We start from the raw sequence: 20,625 nt of genomic DNA on the forward strand, positions 1-20,625 counted from the left end.
CGCAAAAAAAAAGAAATATCTAAATCAAACACGCGGTGTCGCTAGAGTGCTAGCGAGCACAGAGGTAGGGGAATAACCGGATCAGAGAACAACGACCCTATTGTTGCCGAAATCGACGACAGCGATGCGCCCCTGGGGGGTCACGACCACCCCCGAGGGACGGTCCATCTGGAAGGGGGAGATTTGCCCCCCGAAGACGGCCAGGAGGCCACCAGAGGGCGTAAACACCTGCAATCTGTGGTTGCGTGAGTCGGCGACGATTATGTTGCCTTCCTCGTCGATCGTTACTCCCTGCCAATAAATATTACACATAAATTTATTTGGTCAAATATACGCAGAAATAATAAAGTTAGTTACATTTTGAAATTACCACGTTCTTAGTTTAAAAATTTTTCTACGTATTGGTAAAAAACTTAAAAATAAAATTGGTTGAACGATTTAAATAAAAACAAAAACAAAAAAGAAATGTTTTGTAACGACTTTTTTTAATCAAAAAAATATATTTCGAATTTTCGCGATTTTTTAAATTTCCACTAAAAAGTTGCACTGACCTGCGGCCTGAGGAACTGCAGCGCTTGGCTTCCTTCCGAGCCCAGGTACCTGGCTGACGTCATATCCGGTTCGATGATGACGAGGCGGTGATTGTTGAAGTCGGTGACGATGAGACGACCTTCGGGGGAGAAGACACAACCGCGGGGGGAGTCGAAGTGCTTCCACATTGAGCCTGTCACGGTCAGAACAAACATAAGTGGCTTTGCCATAGTTGTCTTAAAAATAAAATAACACTTTTAGGGGAATTTCAAGTACATCTCGTTTAAATACTGTTGGGAAGACTTCACCTAAAATGACAAAATGATTTAAAACTTGAAAGAACCTTCAAGCTAATTTTTAAATCTGAAATTATTTTTTCTATATACCGCAACTTTTAAACGAAACTGCAAAGCCCTGAGATTCTTCAGGCACCTAAAAATAACCACGAAATTTGTTGTAAATGATGTCTACACTGCAGCCATATACAAGCATAAAAAATTGGCACCCGTGGTAGCCACTTTTACTGTTACAACTTTTATTTATGTAGAACAATTAGCCGAAACATAAAATATTTTAAAACATCATATCGTTATGCAGCACTTTGTCGCGAACGAAGTATTTTTATAGATTTTTTTAAACAGTAATGCTATGAAATACTTTTTTCTGTCAAGCATTATTTGATCACAGATTTTTAAACCAAGCTTTTACCTTCGAATCCGTACTTTGCGAGGAAGACGCCGTCGTAGTTGAAGATCTGCACGCGGTGGTTCCTGGTGTCGCTCACCGCGATCACCTGCTGCTGCTGCTTGCACAAGACCGCCACGTCCCACGGGTAGTTGAACTGGCCGCTCTTCGAACCTCGCTCGCCGAACGCGCGGATGAAAGTTCCCTCCAAACTCAAGATCTGGAGGATTTAAACAAAACATTAACACAGATTGTAAACCACCTTGAATATTTTGAGTACTCCTTTTTTATTGCAGTGGTTAAAACATTGGCATCAATTTATTTTTTTGCGCAAAAAATGTTTGTTTAAAAAACTCAAACACGCGATGTCGCTAAAGAGCAAGTAGTAGGCTAGGGGAATAACCGGATCATAGAACATATATTTTTTTAATTTAGATAATTAAAATTAGTAATTGGATTTTATAATTAAAACTTCTGACAGAACTTGAATTTAAAACAAGTTTTTTTTTAATTTAAAAAAAAAAAGTCAGACAAAATATTTTTAAGCTAATATTTTTGCACCCTTTACGTTAAACAAACTATTCCAAACAGACTTTATGGGAAAAGTGGGTTTGGAGTTAGAGACTGAAGTTTTTTTAAACCCAATTGCTAATCAAAAGTGAAAAACTGAACACATCATAAAAAATGCAGAATTTTGATTGATTCATCGAATATTTTTCTAAAAGTGTAAAAACTAAACAAACTCTTAAAATTTAAAAAACTTTAAAACAAACATTCTTTTCCACCTGTATCCTGTGGTTGTCCTTGTCAGCGACGATAATATTTCCATGGTTGTCAATAGCAACACCGGCGGGCCGGTCAAACTGGCCGTGTCTCTGTCCGTGTGTGCCGAACTTGTGGTGGAAGGTTCCGTCGGGCCGGAACACCTGGATCCGGTTGTTGCTTCGGTCGGCCACGATAAACCGGCCCTGGAAAAAAACTGATGTTTAGAAGCGTTTAACAGAAGAAAAAATTTTTCTTTGTTAGTGTTACTTTTTTGCCTAAATCGTTTAAAGATAAAATTGTTGTCAAAAAACAAATAACACTTTAAAAAAATAAAAGTATTTAGCACAAAAAATGTTGAATTCTTTCTTTGTTTGTTGATGCGACCTTGAAATGATAAATAAGTAAAGCACACCAAGATTAAAGAAGAAAATGCAAAGTTACTTGAAAGACTGAAACATTTTTCTGTGAAAATATTAAAAGCACAAGATTGCACAAATCTTCATGAGGTAAAATCATTCCAAAAAGAAAAACATTTTGGTTAAAACCACATTGGTTTTAAATCAAAATGACTTATTATATGGAAAAAAGTTACCAAGTTTCCCTGCAGCAAATGCAAAAATTAATATTTCAAATTAAATATAAAAATATATCCTGTAATTGACTTGGGTTTTAAAAGAAAGTTAATTAGTTGTAAATTAATACAGTTAATTAATTACTCGTAAGCACTCCTATTTTTACCTGTGCGTCACAACAGATGCCCCAGGGTCTACACAGCTCCCCATTCTTGTCACCCTCCTTCCCGAACACGAGGCTCGGGCTGCCAGCGCTGGCCCGTGTCGCGTAGTTCACCCCCGGTTTCACCCGCACCACATAGGGGCTCTCACACACTGGCACACCGTTGAACTGCGCCGATATCACGTACTGACCTGTCATATAATGGATATAGTTCAGCAATTTAAACGAAATCTATAAAATATGTTTTTAGGTTTGCAGAATTGTTTGGGGGAGAAAGTTTGGTTTGATTCAGCGAAAAAAGTTTAAAAATAATGTCTACTTTTACCATGAGTGTACAATACAAAACCTAAAAAAATAAATAAAATAAACTTAGATTTTAATAAATAAAATAAACTTACATAAACTTTTTATTTGACCAAATGGGTAAAAAGTTTTACAGAAATTTGGTTTTATGCACTTAAAGAAAAATTCCTTAAGTTTAAAAGTGAATTTTTTACCAAATGAAATCACAAAAATAACTAAAAAAATAAACTGAGCATGTTTTTTTCCTTAGCCTAAAAATGTGCTTACAAGGGTTTAAATTACTGTATAATGTTTGGTTTGAATCCATTAGCATCAAAACCATGCACAACTTAGAACAAATACTAAAATTGAAAAGAACCAATAGCACGAACCTTCGGCTACAAACTGGACGTGGAAGTGATACCTTCCATCCCCTGAATCGTTAGTTTTGACGCGATAAGTTGTGTTGTCTGGTCGTTTCACCAACACTTCGAACAGATCACCCCCGGTTTGCTTTACGGTGCCGCTGTGATCTCTACGAGAAAGTTAAAAAAAATATTTAAAATTTTGCCAACAGGCATAATATTAATCAAATGGAATTGCATTGTATTATGATGCTACAGTGAAATTCACTTTGAAAAAGGCGACTTGAATAGGTTGCTGTAATGTCGGAGAACAAATAATTACCAGAGGAGAAATTTTAATAAAAAAATAAAATTGCTTGTTAATGAGCAAAAATTTTAACTTTTGTTTTAAAAAAATTATCTTATGTGTAGAACATAGTGGACACAAAAACGTCTTATGATGTTTGTAGAATTTTTGCCGAAAGATCGGTAATTCAGGTTTCTCAGCTTTATTTTGATAAGATAAATCAGGAAAATGTTTTAATATTCCCGGACATGAAGGCATAATAAAAAAGGTGTTAACAAAACCTACAGTATTATATAATATCAAAGTGCTGACTTCTGGAAGTGTTAAGCTCTGTAATTTTATTAGTTTTACTAAATACACTTAATTTTGCATTTATAAAACATTATGGGAGGAGACCTAAATTATTTTATTATGTAAACCTAGAATACAAAAACTATAAACTTTGTTTTTAAAGAGCAGTAGATTTAATTTAAAAATGCATTCCATATTGGCTTGCTAAAATGTATTTTTTTTATTAATTTTTTTAATTGGATATATTGTAGCATTTTTTTTATTTGTGTATTGCATTGAATCTGCAACAAAAAGTTTTAAATCTGCTAAAAAATTATTCATTTTTAAATTAAATTCATTAAACCTTGATGTAATAGTGTGTTTTTTTTACCTAAACTCACCTTGTGTGTATTAGAAAAATACATTATTAAATTCTACATTAAATTCATTGAATCTTTATTTAGCAGCCTGTTTCATATATAATTATACACAATGTGCAATGTGCATCCTTTAATCAAGCCCTTCTGGAGTCGTACTGACAACGGTAGGCATCTGTACTATATAGTTTGTGTAGCAGCATGTTAGTTTTCACTTCAACCCACCTTGCATGTATAATGAATGCAGCGTTGCTCCCACAAAGTGCAGTGTGCGAAGCCGAACCCTCTCTACTGAGCAGTGATTGGGGGGCACAAGCGCTAGACTTAACGTCACCCATCCCTGCTATGGCGTGGAATAGGGGGAGGTCTGGGGGGGCGAACAGCATCCGGTCGTCCTCATGGGGGAGCGCACTTGACGTCAGGCTGGCCGAGGCCGCAACAAGAGACTGGAGCTTTTCTTTGGCTAAAAAATTTAAGTTTAACATGTATACTAAAAACAGTTGGATTTTAAATAAACTAAAAAAAACCCTAATAAAACAAAAGCATATTTTTAACAAAAACATGTTTTTGCACACTTTTTAAAAAAGCAACAACTTATAATAAAATTAATCAAAAATAAAATAATAATAATAATTAAAGGCAAACTTCAAGGCACAATTTTTTTACCTAAAAATTTGAAATTTGAGCAATTATTTTACAAAAAAACTCATTTGTACAGTTTGTCTCAGTAATTTTACTGGTCCTTACCTAAAAAAAATAATTTATTTTTATCATATTAGATAGATAGATATGTTTATTGTTTGGGAAGCAGATTCCCAGGGAGCAGCGAAAGACCGTTAGGTCATCAAAGTCAGCCACTCCATATTACGATACCGAGAATATGCTTGGAAGACAAATCACAAAAAGGTTATGTTTTTAACAAATATTTCAAAATAAAAAATGCACCTTTAATAATCTCCAGGTCAGAATTAGAGTGAAATGCGTTCTTGGAATCTTCCATTGACGTCTTGAGGAGGTTCGCGGATTGCTGGAGGGAAGTTAGTTGCGAACTTAAGATCTGACATTTCACCTGCAAGAAAAGATTAAGTATTTCAAATTTTTGTGGTATTGTTTAACTTTTTGATAAAAATAGGGAAAACAAAATCTTCATTTGGTTGTTTGATCACAAAAAAATATTTTTGTTTTTTTAAACTGGCAGTATTGCAAAATTAAAGCCAATAATGTTAAACTATAAGAGCATAATGGCTGGAGGTTGTAGTAAGACGTAATAAGAATATCAAAACCCATAGAAGTAGATTGCATTTTGTAAAAGTTTCAGATAAGTTTTAAATATTTTTAACATAGTTTATGTTTAAAATGAATTAACAAATATATATTCAAAGCGTACAAAATGATACTTACTTCTGTATGGGCTTTGATAATTCTTAAACTGTTAAAAATTATTCCAGAACACTGCACCTGTCTAATTTGATCGACTTTTCCGACAAGATCGCGTTCCCTCTGCTCTAGCGCCATCATGTGCTTCTGAACAGTGGCGTGAATCTCGGACTTCACAACTTTGCTCCGAGTGACGACTCGTTCGGCCATTTGTTGGATGTTAACGATGCTTTTCTCCAACGCTTGATAATTGTCCCTGTTTATAAATAACTGTGTGAATAAACAGTTTGGGATTTAAATTAAAGGTAGACCATATTACTATGTTTGGTGTTAAGTTGTGAATAAAAAACTATCATAAATAAAAAATTATAAAAAAAACATTGCAACATTTTAATTGTTAAATTTTATGAAAACAAACAGGGTATTTATTAGGCAGGAACTTATGACTTAGCAAAAGTTAAATACACTACATTTGCTGTTTTTGATAAAGTTAGCATAGACAAGAATAATCCATACCAAGTTTTTACATTTTTTTCTAATTTCTATACTAACTAACAAGGCAATTCTTTGTAGACTGTTTGTGAAAGCAGTTAATGGGTTTTTAATGGAACCTAATTTACATCTTCATTAAACTATACATTATTAAAATGATATTGGAAGACTAACAACGATTCAATGCCACAAAGAAATGTTTGCGACTTTCCTGTTAAAACTACGATATATACATACATTTTGGCAACAAGTGTAGACAAGAATCATTTATACCACGTTTTTATTATTTTTTTTATTTTATGGATTTTTGCAATAATTCTTTATTAAATATTTTTCTTAAACAATATTGAAGTTTAATACGGATTGAATGGTTTAAATGAATATTTACGGCTTACCTGGCTTCAGCGAGCAATGTTGAAGACACAGTTTTACTGCTTTCAGCTACTGATTGTAAATATTGGAAGTTGTGGCCGTTGTGCTCGAACATTGTACACTGGGTGCAAATCGCCTGCAATTAATTCAAGAATTTAATAATATTAACACAATGATGTATCCTTTGTGGCCAATAAAATACCAATACATGCATCATTCACACATACTGAGAAAACCGCATTAAAAACAAAACAATTTTTGTAAGAAGATAAACCCTAAAAAATAATTTTCTGATGCACACAATAACAACGTATATACCTTGGCGTTTTTTACTTAACCTGGTGCAGGGATTTTTAAACAAATCACAGTATTTGCTACATATATGTGACCGCTAAACATAAGATAAATTACTACATTAATTCCTACTTGCATTTAAATTAATTAATGCTTTATGCCCTTTTTAAGATATAGGTATTTTTACAACTGGTTATTCAATGAGTTAAACCAGTGGTTCTCAAATATTTTTTCTTTAAAATTATTTTTTTTCTTTCTTAATATTTTTTTCTTTTCTTTGCAAAACTCTGTTGGACTTTGGAAGCACTAAACTATAAAAATTTCTTAAAAAAGCTAATAAATTTATTTGTTTGTTTCTGACAATTGTAAGGAATTTTCTGCAAATTTATTTTGTAACAATAAGTTCAAATACACATTGTAAGGATTAATAATATTGGTAAGCAGATATAACCACAATTAAGTTTAAGATCCTCAGATTTAGGCATCTTTTCACAACTTGCTTACCTTGGAGCAGTTTTCACAGAAGAATTGATATACTTGGTTTGAGTGGACGTTGCAGAAGGTCTTTTGGTTGTTGACGGGAGGAGGTAGTAGGTAGGGCAAAGTGCGACTGTGTGACTCGCTCAGCAGAGAGTTGTCACACTGCAACAAACACATAAATAACACTTAATAAGAATATCAAAGCCCATACAGAAGTAGGTATCATCTTGAACGTTTCGAATAACTCTTTATTGATTTTCAACATAGATAAATAACACTAAACAAGTGTTTTAGCAAATTAGTAATGCATATGTTTGTATACTGAGGAAACTTAAAAGCAATGTTTAAAAATCTATACAAATATAAACAGAAAGGTTATTTTTAAAGTGGTTTGTGAAATTTTACAAAAATGATTTTCATATTTAAAAAAACGTGTTTAATTATCCACAAACAAAATAGAATCAAAACAACACACAAACATAATTTATTAGAAAGGTAACAAAAGTTTTCAGTAACCAGTTATGAAAATGGGTAACAAGACAATTTCAAGCCAGAGCTGCAGAGTCTTATTCAAGGCTCAACTAACATGGTTTATTTAGTCCAAGTCAGGACTAGAGTAATTCTACCAGAAACCAATAACATTTATAGTTGAATATTTTCCACCAACCTATTGTGAGTGGATAAGTTATATGACCACCCCTATTATGAGTCGATTGCTCAATATCCACCGTATTTTAATTAGGAAAATAAGTGAAATACAGGTTGTAGAGTCGGAGCTGGACTCCACTCAATGGTTGGCAATTCAGGTCAGTGTCAGACTCAACGTTTTTTTAACCAGAGTTGGGTTTTTTCTAACCAACTCGGTCTTGTTTTAAACTATGGGTTACCAACAAATACAAGTTTGCCAAAGAGTTTTGTATTATTAATAAATTACACTCACCTTAACAATGACGTGGTCCTTTGTGAGAGTTACTCGGTAGTGGGCCGACACGCACCTCGCACACAAGTGCTCCTTGCAATCGTGGCAGTAAGAATCGGCTTTTATCCCCTCATTGCAGGTGCACGAGCGGTTGGAAGGATCCTTGATGTCGTCCTGCATTGACATCGCAAGAATGTTGCCTGCAAAATATTTTTACAATCGTATCTCCATACCATAAAATCTAAAAAGAACCACCAAGGTTCAAAACAGTGATGCTCAAACTGTGTGCCAAACCTTTTTGTAATTTTGGAAAATAAGTTATTTGTATTAGCAAAAGTCCTACAGTAACATGCAAGCTTTTCAGACTTATATCTGCACTATCCATAACAAATAATAATATTGAGACACTTGCATATAGTTTGTTCTGAGTTAAGGGCGATAGTAAGGTTACTATATTGTTGTTCTGTAAAGAGTGTGTCGTGAAAAAATAATGAAGATCTTTTTTTGTGTGCCACAAGCTAAAAAGTTTAAGAACCACTGGTTTAAAAATATAAAAAAGTATATTATTTAAGGGACACAAATATCACTGGGAAACATTAAGCGACATCATTAGACTGTCAAAAAGCTGATAAATACAATTGCATAAAATAAAATATTGAAATGAAACCTTTACATGTTGAATGTAAACTCGATACTATGGAAAATAAACAAAACTAAATTCAATTGGTTGCCTGCTTCATTTGTGATTTAAATACAACGCAAAATTACTTGTTTTTCGCAAATACACAACAAACAGGATTGATCGATAAAAGCTTAACAACAGTTTATAGATATGTAGGTGTTGCCGTTAGGATGCGAATGAATATTTAAAAGGCAATATATAAAAAAAACTAGAAAAACATTTTGCTACTAGCCTTAAATAAATATTAAGATAAACAATGGGCAAAAATAATTAAAATTACATGCAAAACAATTAAAATTAAATGATAGAAGGTTAACTATAAACTGATAATAAATTCCAAAGCCAAAAGGAGTGGAAATCCTATTGGTGTTTTAAATTTATTTTCAAGCTACTTTACAGATCCGTGTACTTAACCATGATATATAAATATAATAACAAAACTATGCAGTTGGTAACTCACCGAGAATTGATGTCAATGTTGCATCGTTTGCCGAGTTAGAGGCAACGGAGGTTGAAGGTGGCAGAAATAGGGACGATGAGCTAGCTAGAGGTTCGTGGATGGAATTAACTGGGCTGAGAATGGAGGTAGAGGGGGGACTTGACGTACGTTCTGAGAACGAACCAAGCAACGATCCATTGCGGACCAAACTGTATGGGTCGCTCATGTTTTTTGTTGGCGTACAACAGACGGTTACATAATATAAGGGCCGGCTTTTCAGCTAAAGTTTATTTCAACCAGGTTGAATGCTGTACACCACTTGGTGGCGCAAGCAACAATAAACAAACCCATAATTTTGAGGTAGAAAATGATCTGCAAAATACAGCGGTAAAATATTACTTTGAAATTTATAATACCCTGTCCATATATGTTTAAAAACAAAAACATTAAATATTCATAATGGTGTAGGTTAGGAAGAAGCACATTACAAAACAAAGTTTCAATTTGTGCATTTTATTGCAGCCACTAAATAGTCCTGTTTACAGAATTTCATACAAATCTGCATTATTTAATTAACCTTAGGTAGGGGGTCTCTTTATGGTTTAATCAAATCTGAAACTAGTAATGGAAAGAGAATTATTTATTTAAATGATAATGTGAATCTTAGCCACATTGTTTTTGTTTAAAACAGTTTGTTCATAAAAAAATATATTTAATTAGTTTATATTCTAAATAATACCGGACATAATATTAATCTATGTTTGCTGAGGTCTGTGACTTAACTGGAATCAAACCCCAGAACGTGTAAACAATTTTGGAACTGGTCTAGAATCCTACCACAGTATTACAAATCATTTGACACGTTCTAGGGTTTGATTCCAGAAAGCAACGCACAATATTTGGGTCAGGGTGTCGTTTAGTGTTTGGGTGAGGGTGGTTCAAGTATTATTATTTAATAATATTGATTAACCTACCCAAACCCAAATACTAAGCCGCACCCTAACCCAAAATATGTTCGTTGTGTTAGGAATCTAGACCAGCGCCATTTTTATCTATTATTCCACTTTTTAAGTAATTAGGCTCAGTCTTATATTACTATAATTTTTGGAAAATATTAACAAATCATAGAAATGTTGGAGATTGTAAACAGGACGAATGACATATGAGCATCTGTCAGAAGAGCATACATTATTTATAATTAAACAAAACTAAACCACATTGTTATTTAGAAAAAAACAAAAACATTTCCAATGGACCAACGTGAATCAACAAAATATTTTTCAGACGTTCATTAACTAAAAACACAATTAACAAGAAAACGAAAAAGTGATTAATAGTGACATGTTGTCATAACAAGGATTTTTTTATTCTTTAATGTTCACTCAAGTAATAAATAAATTAAAGTTTTTCCAAAAAAACGTTCTTCGAAAAGTTTCTCAAAAGTCGGAAAAGTTTTTGCAGCAAACGTTATTTTCACACGAGGCGCTTTTATAAAATTATTCAACTGGGGAAACTTTCGGCAAAACGCGAAATAAGAAATCCCGATCATATCTTTGCGTTAATTCCCAGTTTGTCGTTCCTAATCATTTCGACAGGTTGAGTCATCAAAATTGTTGATTGTAGCTCTTGCATGCTTACCGAATTTTTCAATACGGGTTATCTTACTGCGTTTGAAAAGGAAATCTTGAAGTTTGATTGAAACGTCCGCATGTTAACGAACTAATGTTGCCGACCATGGAAAAGGGAAACGTCAGTTTTGATTTAAACAGAAACTGCCTTATTTGCAATCTTACATGAAAAAGGATTGTTTTTGTGGAGTGAGCTTGTAGGAAGTAGGAAATCATATATAGCGTCTTGTTGTGATCAAATAATCATTCAGTGTCCAGCAACTTGCCTGATAGGGTTTATTTCAAGCGAGAATTAAAATCCCGTCGGGTGCTGCAAAGAAAAAGTGAAATGAAGGTTTTTCTGGTCGCAGCGCTGCTGACTTTCAGCCTTTGCGGTAAAAGTTGCTTTAGTTTCTTTAATTTGCCGAGTTTGCATTGTATAGCTGGTTTGTTTTTGTCAGAAATTATATGAATAATTTTGAAGTGCAACTATCGACAAAAAAATACTCATGGTAGAGAAGATTCATTTTAATCGATTTTTTGATATAAGTTAAACTATATGATAGGTTTTTATAAGCGTTTTATAATTTATATATGCGTTAAGATAAAATTTGACAGATTTTTCTGTTTTGCGTGGTTTTGGGTGTTTGAAATAAATCTATTATGCCAAGAAATATTTGCGCAAACCCATTAAAAACACGTTTGCTGTTTTTATGTTTCCTCTATTATTTTTTCGCGAGGAATCCTACATTGAAACGTACACAGAGAAAGATTGACAACTGTACAGCAAATGGACGATACATGTTTCAACCAAATGATGATTTGTCGTGTTTTATTTTTTTCACAGATGCGAGACCATCTTCATACGAAATGGAGGATTTAAAAGAGGAACTTCTCAGACTTTTGACACACAAAGTTGTGGGTAGGACACATTTTTAGCAATCCTTATAAAGATATACCTTAAATAAACAGCCACTTTCTGAAAACAACTTTATTATTTAAAATGCAAATTTAAAGAGAGAAATTGCACAAAATATGCCAATTAAACATTCTAGAAGCAGGCCGTATTTTCAACCACCTAATCGCCATACACAGCTAAAATATTAGGCACAATCTGTATGACCCAGTCCAAACTAACTACATAGCTTAAATTATCAGCTATATAACAGACAATTAGTGTTTGCAGAGCCGATGTGTAAGATTGCGGATCCACTTGACTTAAATGTGGATAGCAGCGAAGCTCCTAACGCCCTGGAGATCAACGAATGTACAGGTAAGTTTGCTAGATACAAAATGGCAGTCAAAATGTAGAATTTACATAAACAATGCGATGGCTTTTGGCGTTAGATAAACAATTAGTAAATTGTAATCAGTTTTGAATAAATTTAAACTGCCAGGTCTTGAAGTAAAGTTAAAATTCTGCAAAATAAGGTTATTCACTAAAGATACTATTTAAATACTTAAGTTGTAATGAAGAAACCCTAAGTGGCTTTCTTATAACTATAGTTCGGTAAGTTTCTATGAGTTTTACCTGCTTAACGAACCAAACCAGTATCATGCACCAGGTTGGAAAGTTTGGCCTGGATAAATGCCCCGCGCAGTAGCACTTTCAGCCGCGGTCACAGCCGCGCATTTTATAGAAAATGTGTTGAGCCGCGCAAATCTGACTCGAGCAAACGCGCAAAACTTCAGCCGCACAAACTTCCGTATGAAACTTAACAAGCACAAAAAAAATTGGCGGGCCGCATACTGAAGTTGAATAACATTTTTTAACGCTAGTTTATAAGACGTATATAATATAATGCATCATATAGAATCCCCTGCGAAACACTAAAAACGCACAGTTCTGCGTTTTGGTCACGCATCAGTGGACTACGGTCACGTGTATAGTGACGTCAAATTAGGCAATATCGAGTAATATTGCATATTAAATGCCATATCAAACTTTTTAAATATTTAGCTGCGCCCGCACACCAAACAAAAATTGCGCAAAAGTATTCTATGAACGCTGTAAGTTTAATATAATTTCGCAATTTACAACTTTCGGTAGCCTGATGGTTTATTTTCAGCCGCGCAAGTTCAAGTCGAAATTTTATTTTCAGCCGCGCATTTTTTCAGCTGCAAAACATCTCCCCCGCGCAATATCCAAAGTTTCCAATCTGGTGCATATAGGCACTGATAAAAGCAAGTTAGTTTTTAATTAGTCATCGCCACTGTTTTATAGCATGAACAATTAAAGTTTCTAAGTAAAATGTCACCAACGTATAATCTCACAAACAAGAGCATTTAGCTCAGTTTTAATAAGTGTTTTTAGTTCGGACAAATCGAAAACATTTCTTAAGTTTCTAGAATTGCAACACATTTTTAATTGGACAAATTCAAGCGTGTATTAGTTGTTTTTCTAAGCTAAAATATCCCAATTTTTTTACAGAAAAGCTCGCGGCGTCGAAGAAGGGATGCGCCGACTTCGATGTTTCTCGATGTGGGGAGGATTGTCTCCTAGGTTACGAAACAAACGACGATGGTTGCGTCATAAGCTGCAATTGCAAAACCGAGGGATTGTTCGATGGTGACGTCATGATGACTGGTGAGGTCACGTTTCTTTTTTCGGGGGGGTCGTTTTATTTTTAGTTTGACATTAAAACGCTGGAAATAAAACCATTACGTCTACATTTAAAATGTATTGCCATTTGTGTGCTAGGGTTTTAATAGGTTGGTAAAATAAAAACCTTCGCAGGGTTGTTTAATATTGGCACTAAAATCATTTTGTAAATTGTTTTTACAACGCACAAAATGTATTTATCTTATAATGTAAAACACCCGTTTCGAGGAATCTTTGCAGTTTTTTTCGGTGTTCATACGCATTGGAAACTACTATTCTCATTAAAATCAAATATAAAGCGCCTAACATGACGGAATTCTGTAAGTTCAAATCGAAAATTTATAACTCGATAATCCCAAGCTGTGTTCATGAGCAAAAATTAGCCCACATGTAGGCCTAGTTGGTGGGTTGTATGATACCACTGGATAGAAATGTAGTCTACTGTACAATCCACCCTATTTTGGTTGAGGGGATAGGTGAAATATACTGTAGGGCATGAATTTGAAGGCAGGCCTCGACGAAATCGGGTAATTTGACTGGAGCCTTAGTCAGGTTTACATTTTCGAACTTAGCCCTGATTTCTACTAAATCTGGTAATGCCACAGAATTTGCCTTAAGGTAGTGATAACAGCTTTCTGAACTTGTAGTTGTCTTGTTTCAGCGGAGGATGTAGCAAGTTACACAGGATCATCTGACAAAGCTGCGTCTCGTTGGTTGAGAAGATGGGACAACAACCAGCAGGCTGACGGGACGTACAGCGTGCCTTACGTGCTAGACTCCTCCATTCGTGAGTGTTGCTTACATAATTATGTAACTGCTCAATTGTTTATATAAGAAGTTAAAGTCTACATAAGTTCTCTATTTTAGCATCGGGTTTTACCTTAGTGTAGAAAGGTGGCAAAGAGCATACATTTGAGCAAAGCGCAGACTGAATGTTAATAGCATATCGGCTCGCCTTTTGCGAAGCTGCTTGTATTGGTCGGTTTCCAGTGTTGTAAACAAGTCATTTGAAAAATAACTTAAGTCCAAGTCAAGTCTTTTGCAAAAATAGCAAGTCAAGTCCCAGTCCAAGTCATTGGTTGCCCAAGTCAAGTCCCAGTCAAGTCATTATGAGAGCAAGTCAATTTCAAGTCATGTCATTGACATAAAAGTAAATTATTAAACTATTAAAATTGGTAAACTCGTCCGATTACAAGCAAAAATTTAACTAAAAAAACACACAAACGCAATATACAGCAATAAGAGTGTTTAATGTGCAAAACTTAAAATAAATTTTAATGAAAAACATTTAATTTACTCCCAAGTTATTTGCCAAAATGACTTAAGTCAAGTCAAGTCATTTGAAAACAGTGACTTAAGTGCACTTAAGTGAAGTCATTGACTTAAGTCATTACAACACTGTCGGTTTCTCACCGGAGCATGTTTGAGTGCATTTATCACACTTTACTAACTTCAAAAACACAAGAAGAAACTAGACTTTCTTTGCTTACACTATAATCCTGATAAAGCTGGCTGATTTCGGTAAGCTTTTTCGAAGGCCAGTACGACTCAAGAAAGACTAAGTTGCGTAATATACGCAAGACGCAAGTGCATGGTCATTTTTTTTTCTAAAGGCCTAATACAGAAATTAATTAAATCCCGTGACAAATAACAAAACAGAGATAAGAGCGCCTCTTGAAAGACGAAAACGCACAAAATTATCAAATTACAAAATAGGAAAGCTCTCATGCAACTAACGACCATTCACTTTTGTGTATTTTTAAAGCCGAATATTGCTCGGAAGTTCGCACAGAAGATAGCATCGCGAAAAATCGTACCATAGTCTGTGACACTTTCGGCACATTTATATTGATAAATAACATACCTGCTGTGAGCGTTCTGATAATTTCGACCCTAACACACGGACCTATTGTTACGTGCTTAATTAGCACTACAAAATTATCACCGGTTGCTAATTACGCCGACTGTTAATTCTAACGTTCATTATTAATTTAGCGCCTTGGTTTTTAAATGTAGGGCTAGGAATTAGGTTTTCGCATTTCGAGACATGTATAATTGTATATTAACGCAATATTCTTGTGCGCTGTGGTGTTCGCCGTTAATTGGACTTTAGACATGTTTTTTCTAACACGTATAGCAGAAGTGTCCACATGCGGCCAAAAATGTGTTAACATTGGAGTACTTTAGGTAACTTATGTTACGCTCCCAGATCGCAATCCACGTGCTGCTGCGGCCATATCAGCAGCTATGGGGGCTTACAGTGAGCAGACGTGCCTCAGGTTCAAACCCCGCACCATTGAGAGGGATTATCTTTACTTCTACCAAGGTCCTGGATGCTGGTCGTACATCGGGAGGAGGTTCGGTAAACAACAGGTAAAGTTAGGCGCGATACAAACATGTTTATTATTACAGTATTGGGGTGGTTAAAGTTTCATTATTTTTGTAAGTTTTTTGTTTATATTGGCGTACTGGTGAGGGAAAAAGGGTATAATTCACGAATTTAAAATTTTTTACCCGCGCAATAAACTACATTTTTCATGAAGAAATCCATTTTTGCACTTATTTGTTTTGTTTTTCGAAGTTTATATATTTTTTGTCTTTACAATTTATTACCTTTCTTTCGGCCTTTTCTATTTTTTATTTTCGTTTTTGAAATTTTTATTTGTTTTTATAATTTTTGTTTTGTATTTTAAACTTAATTGGCGTTTTAAACTTTATATCGTTTTTATACTCGTTTTTCGTGGTAGATTTTATATTATGATGTTTTTATGCTTTTTTGTCTTCATTTCCATATTCTTTGTTTTTTACTTGTATTTCTTATTTTTATAACTTTTATGGTGGCAGGTGTCGATAGGGCGGGGGTGCGAGTGGAAGGGGATCGCGATGCACGAGATGATGCACGCCATGGGATTCTACCACGAGCAGTCGAGGCCGGATCGAGACGAGTTTGTCGAAATCAAGTTCGAGAACGTGAGGAGAGGTGAGGGAGTCCATAACGTGTCCCTGAAGTCCACAACTAGTCCTGTCCCTGGCATCTAGTGGTGTCTTTAGAGTCCACAACTAGTCATGTCCCCGGCATCTAGTGGTGTCTTTAAAGTCCATATCGTGTCACCTTCTCGCCATCTATTCCTTGGTGTCCATATTTGGTAGTGTTTATATATAGTCCATATCTAGATGTGACCTAGAAGTCCATATTTGGTCGTATCCTTTCAGTCCACAATTGGTCATGTCCTCAGAGTCCTTATAAAATAATGTCATTGAATTTCATATCTATAATCATCTCATTTAATCAATTAACTCAAGTAGGGTAAAGTAATTTCGCTTAGAAAACTCAAGTAATCCAAAAACACTTTAAGCCAAGTCATTTGTCCGAAATACTTAACCCAAGTCATTGCAACACCCATGAAATATTTTTATGACGTAACAAGTACCAAGTGACGTCATTGTTTGCAGGTAGGGAGGGCAACTTCAGAAAGCAGCCCGCCTCGTCGATTGACTCGATGAATTCACCTTACGACTTCGGGTCAGTGATGCATTACGGAGGTTATTCGTTCACCAAGAACAGGCAACCGACTATCGTGAACAGGTATAATACTACTTTGCAAATGTTAACTCAACATTAAATACTATTTTTCAATGTCTAACTAGGGATGTCCGATAATATCGAATCGATGTCAATATTCAATGTCAACTAATAATATCAATACTCCGACAGTAGGGTGGTATCGGGGCCTAATGTCTGAGCAAAAAGCCCAAAAATCATTATCATTGCACTTATCCATTTGATTAATTTGGATTTTTTAACATAGTAAAGACTTCAATTGGTAATTAATGACTTATCTGGCTGTTTAACACTAATTTAATTAGCATTGAAATGGACTAAAGCCTAAGTGTCATTGCTTTAATTTCTAAATAGTTACGCCAAACTTAAAAATAAAACATATTTTGTCATCTTTAATTTATTTTTAAGTTGTTCTGTGTTAATATTTTCACCATAATGTTTAAAATTAATAAAAAATTGTAAAAGTTCATACTCCTGCCCGCGACATCTGAAGCACCATGGAACAAAATATCTTGTTTGTAGCAGGGGAGTATTGGCCACAGGTTAAAGTAGGCCGGTGCGGTCCGCAATAATTTTTAGGGTACTCCCACCAATATATAAAAAAATGTTATCGATTAACTAAGGGAAAATACCTGCTAAAGTAAAATGCACCAGAATTGGGGATGCGAGCATTGTTTTAAATGTGTGCGAAAATAAAACGCCTTTAAAAATGTGCGCACAATTTGAGATAATTGATGCGGGCACAACAACTCTAAGTACAACTTAAAAAATAAGCGCACTTTTTTTGCAAATTTTTTCGCACATCGCCAACGCCTTCTGGGGGGGGGGGGGTTGGCGTAATTTTGCGACCTCTCCTCTAAACAAACTGACTTCCACCACAGGAAGACTGGCTTACCAGTGAAATCTCAACGTAAGGGATTCTCAGAGGAAGACGCAAAGCAGCTCAACTCAATGTACAAGTGCCGATCGAAGTCAATGAGCGGTGAGTGAAGTTTGTGAACCATAGGCTGAAGGCGGGGTCAAGGAGGCCCCCCTAGCTTGTTGCCAAATTTCGAAAACGGAGATCCTTAATGAAATCAGACTCCAAAAGACTGAAATTAAAACAAAAAAACGTTGCAAAAAAGCCTAACTTTCTGAATGTGCTTAAGATAGCACCTTAACGGCGCCATTTAAACTAGGGCGCCCAAACGTCGACACCAACACGGCCGATGCCAGACAGGTGTCTCCCGATCGCCCCATACGCTCTATCTACAGTTTTCAAGCATTTTCGAATATTAATCTGTTGATGGTATTACTGTGTATTTGGCTTTATTATGTCGTCGGTCTAATACTTTGGATTATTCAGCTTTAGATATTGTTGTTTTGTGGTTACTATTGTGTGCCACTGGAATCATCTATTTACAATTAATTCGAATGTTATTTGCTTTTAGTTTAATTTTATTTCTTTACAGAAAGCAACGAACTCGAATAGACTCAACAGCGACCCCCATCGGACAGATCTACCACGACACGATTTTTGCCCCTTTTTACTTCTTTGTTTTTTTTTTGTATCATTCGCGTTAAAAAAGAGTCGTGGCAGCAAACAAACATTCCATGGCGTTGTCATTTCAAAAAGACACTAAAACGATGACGTAACAACTGATTGTCGTGCACCTTAATTAAAAGTTACGCCATACTTTTATATTCAGTGGCAAAAAATGCCAAAATGAAGCGTGTGAACAAAATCAAAAACATAATTTTTTTAAGAAAAACATAAACTGCAAGATACAAAACCTGGGACCAATATATATGTATTTTAGCAATTTAATCTTTCCAATAAACTGTTAAGGCGGTAATATTAATTATTCGAAGTTTTGGCAGAAAGTTTAAAAAGAAAACATCATAAAGCGGACTGTTTTGCGAATTTTGCTGTTTTAAATGAATGAAGTATTTTTTTACTTTTTGCACCAAATAAATCGCAAACTAGCACCTTTGTACCTTAAGTTGTTGCGTGTAAGTTTACGAAACAAGTATTTTAAATAAACGACTGCACGACAAAACGGATCTGATGTGTTGTTTTTAGTCAGCAATTTAAAATACTGTTTAGAGAGCAAATAAATGTTAAAAACATGGCAATATCTAAACAAATAATCGCAATGATATTAAATGTAAGTTTAGTTATTTCAAGGAAATGTTATATGTTTTGTTACAATTCTTTACAAGAGTTCTTACGAGCCGTTGAGGTGCAGGCAACGACCATGCCAAAAACGTTATACGAAATACAGTTTGCCTAAAGGGAACCAAACAAACACAATCCACCAAAAGATACATTTACGATTCAAGAATTTAGACCAGGGGTTGGCAATCTACGGCCCGCGGGCCGGATCCGGCTCGCCGATGTAATTCATCCGGCCCGCCGCCTTTTTAAAAAAAAGTATTAAAACAAAAACAAAAAAAAAAACTATTAAAAAATATTGGATATATATTTTTAAACATTTTTCTATTTTATGTAATAAAAACTTGCCAAAAATTTAAAGGAAATACCGGTCTATCAAAAAAAATCGCGCTTGCTTCGCTCGCCAGGTTTGCCTTGACTTGAAACAGTTAACAAACACTGAGCTACATTAACTTTAAATGTTATCGCGTTCCCTCAAAGTAGTTTTATTACACTTTTCATCCGCTTTTCGTCAACACTTTGCTGCCTCTATAAATGAAATTAAACACGTTAGATGATCGATGGTGCCGGTATAACAGAGGTCGTAAGTTCGAACCCCACCACCGCCTAGTTTTACGAGCAGGATTCAGTCGGCAACGGTGCTATGGTTATTTTGCGACTCGCTCCTCTGTAGCTCTGTCGGTAAAAACGACGGTCCCGGTATGACTGAGGTCGTAAGTTCGTTTCTGCGAAAAAAAAGCATTTAATGTATAGTACATTATGACGTGAGCAAGAATTTATCAACATTTAGCAGAAGCCAGCAATAAGTGACGAGCACCTTCAAATAAAGTGAGGATTCCAAGAAATACAATCGGTATGACCGGGCCCAAAGTAATTCAACAGAGTAGAATGCGAAGAAAACAACTGAACTAAATTTTTGATCACCAAAATATAAATTGCGCGTATCAAAACGGACCTTGGAGTAAATAGAAGAGCCAAAAAACGTGGAACGGTTTTTCGGTAGCGCCGAAAAACAAATTATAAAAATTGTTGGATAGGTTCAAAGGATTGTGGCAGAATCTCAACTTACAAATAACCGACGTTATTTCCGAGTTCTTTCCGCATAGGTGGTATACGTATTAACTAATTTATAGAAAAATTGACGTTTAACATTTGTTTAAGTATTTATACGTTTGATGCTCGTAATTCCCATGGAAGACTTTTCCAGAGTCATATCGCCCTGCAAATAAACGAGTTACACATCATTTAGGTTTTAAAGCAGAATAACGTGTTTTGTTAATCGGTAATCATACATTCATTAGTTGGCAAAATTGTCCCCAAATGTTTTTTTGTTTTCATTCCTCGCTTCG

At 35.0% G+C, this 20,625-nt stretch overlaps 2 protein-coding genes across 2 annotated transcripts; one reads left to right on the plus strand and one right to left on the minus strand.

Annotated features, from left to right (window-relative positions):
* On the minus strand, nucleotides 1–9,713 carry LOC146162883 (E3 ubiquitin-protein ligase TRIM71-like). Its single transcript, XM_083384293.1, has 13 exons — nucleotides 9,372–9,713; nucleotides 8,251–8,429; nucleotides 7,335–7,472; nucleotides 6,560–6,672; nucleotides 5,754–5,928; nucleotides 5,241–5,364; nucleotides 4,521–4,758; nucleotides 3,390–3,532; nucleotides 2,719–2,906; nucleotides 2,001–2,183; nucleotides 1,240–1,435; nucleotides 552–724; nucleotides 1–291 (listed from the first exon to the last, which is right to left on the minus strand). Exons 1-13 carry the CDS (start codon nucleotides 9,574–9,576, stop codon nucleotides 82–84), a joined length of 2,265 nt encoding a protein of 754 aa, XP_083240419.1. The 5' UTR covers nucleotides 9,577–9,713; the 3' UTR covers nucleotides 1–81.
* Nucleotides 9,714–11,238: 1,525 nt separating this feature from the next.
* Nucleotides 11,239–19,154, plus strand: LOC146162884 (hatching enzyme 1.2-like). The gene is made up of 10 exons (XM_083385349.1): nucleotides 11,239–11,352; nucleotides 11,805–11,879; nucleotides 12,135–12,230; nucleotides 13,389–13,544; nucleotides 14,221–14,346; nucleotides 15,769–15,932; nucleotides 16,404–16,539; nucleotides 17,013–17,145; nucleotides 18,003–18,103; nucleotides 18,573–19,154. The coding sequence occupies exons 1-10, from the start codon at nucleotides 11,307–11,309 to the stop codon at nucleotides 18,590–18,592; spliced, it is 1,053 nt and encodes a 350-aa protein (XP_083241475.1). The 5' UTR covers nucleotides 11,239–11,306; the 3' UTR covers nucleotides 18,593–19,154.
* The last annotated feature ends 1,471 nt before the right edge of the window (nucleotides 19,155–20,625 follow it).

This window comes from Ascidiella aspersa, chromosome 3, assembly GCF_963924565.1.
Source record: "Ascidiella aspersa chromosome 3, kaAscAspe10.2, whole genome shotgun sequence".
NCBI classification, from domain to species: domain Eukaryota; kingdom Metazoa; phylum Chordata; class Ascidiacea; order Phlebobranchia; family Ascidiidae; genus Ascidiella; species Ascidiella aspersa.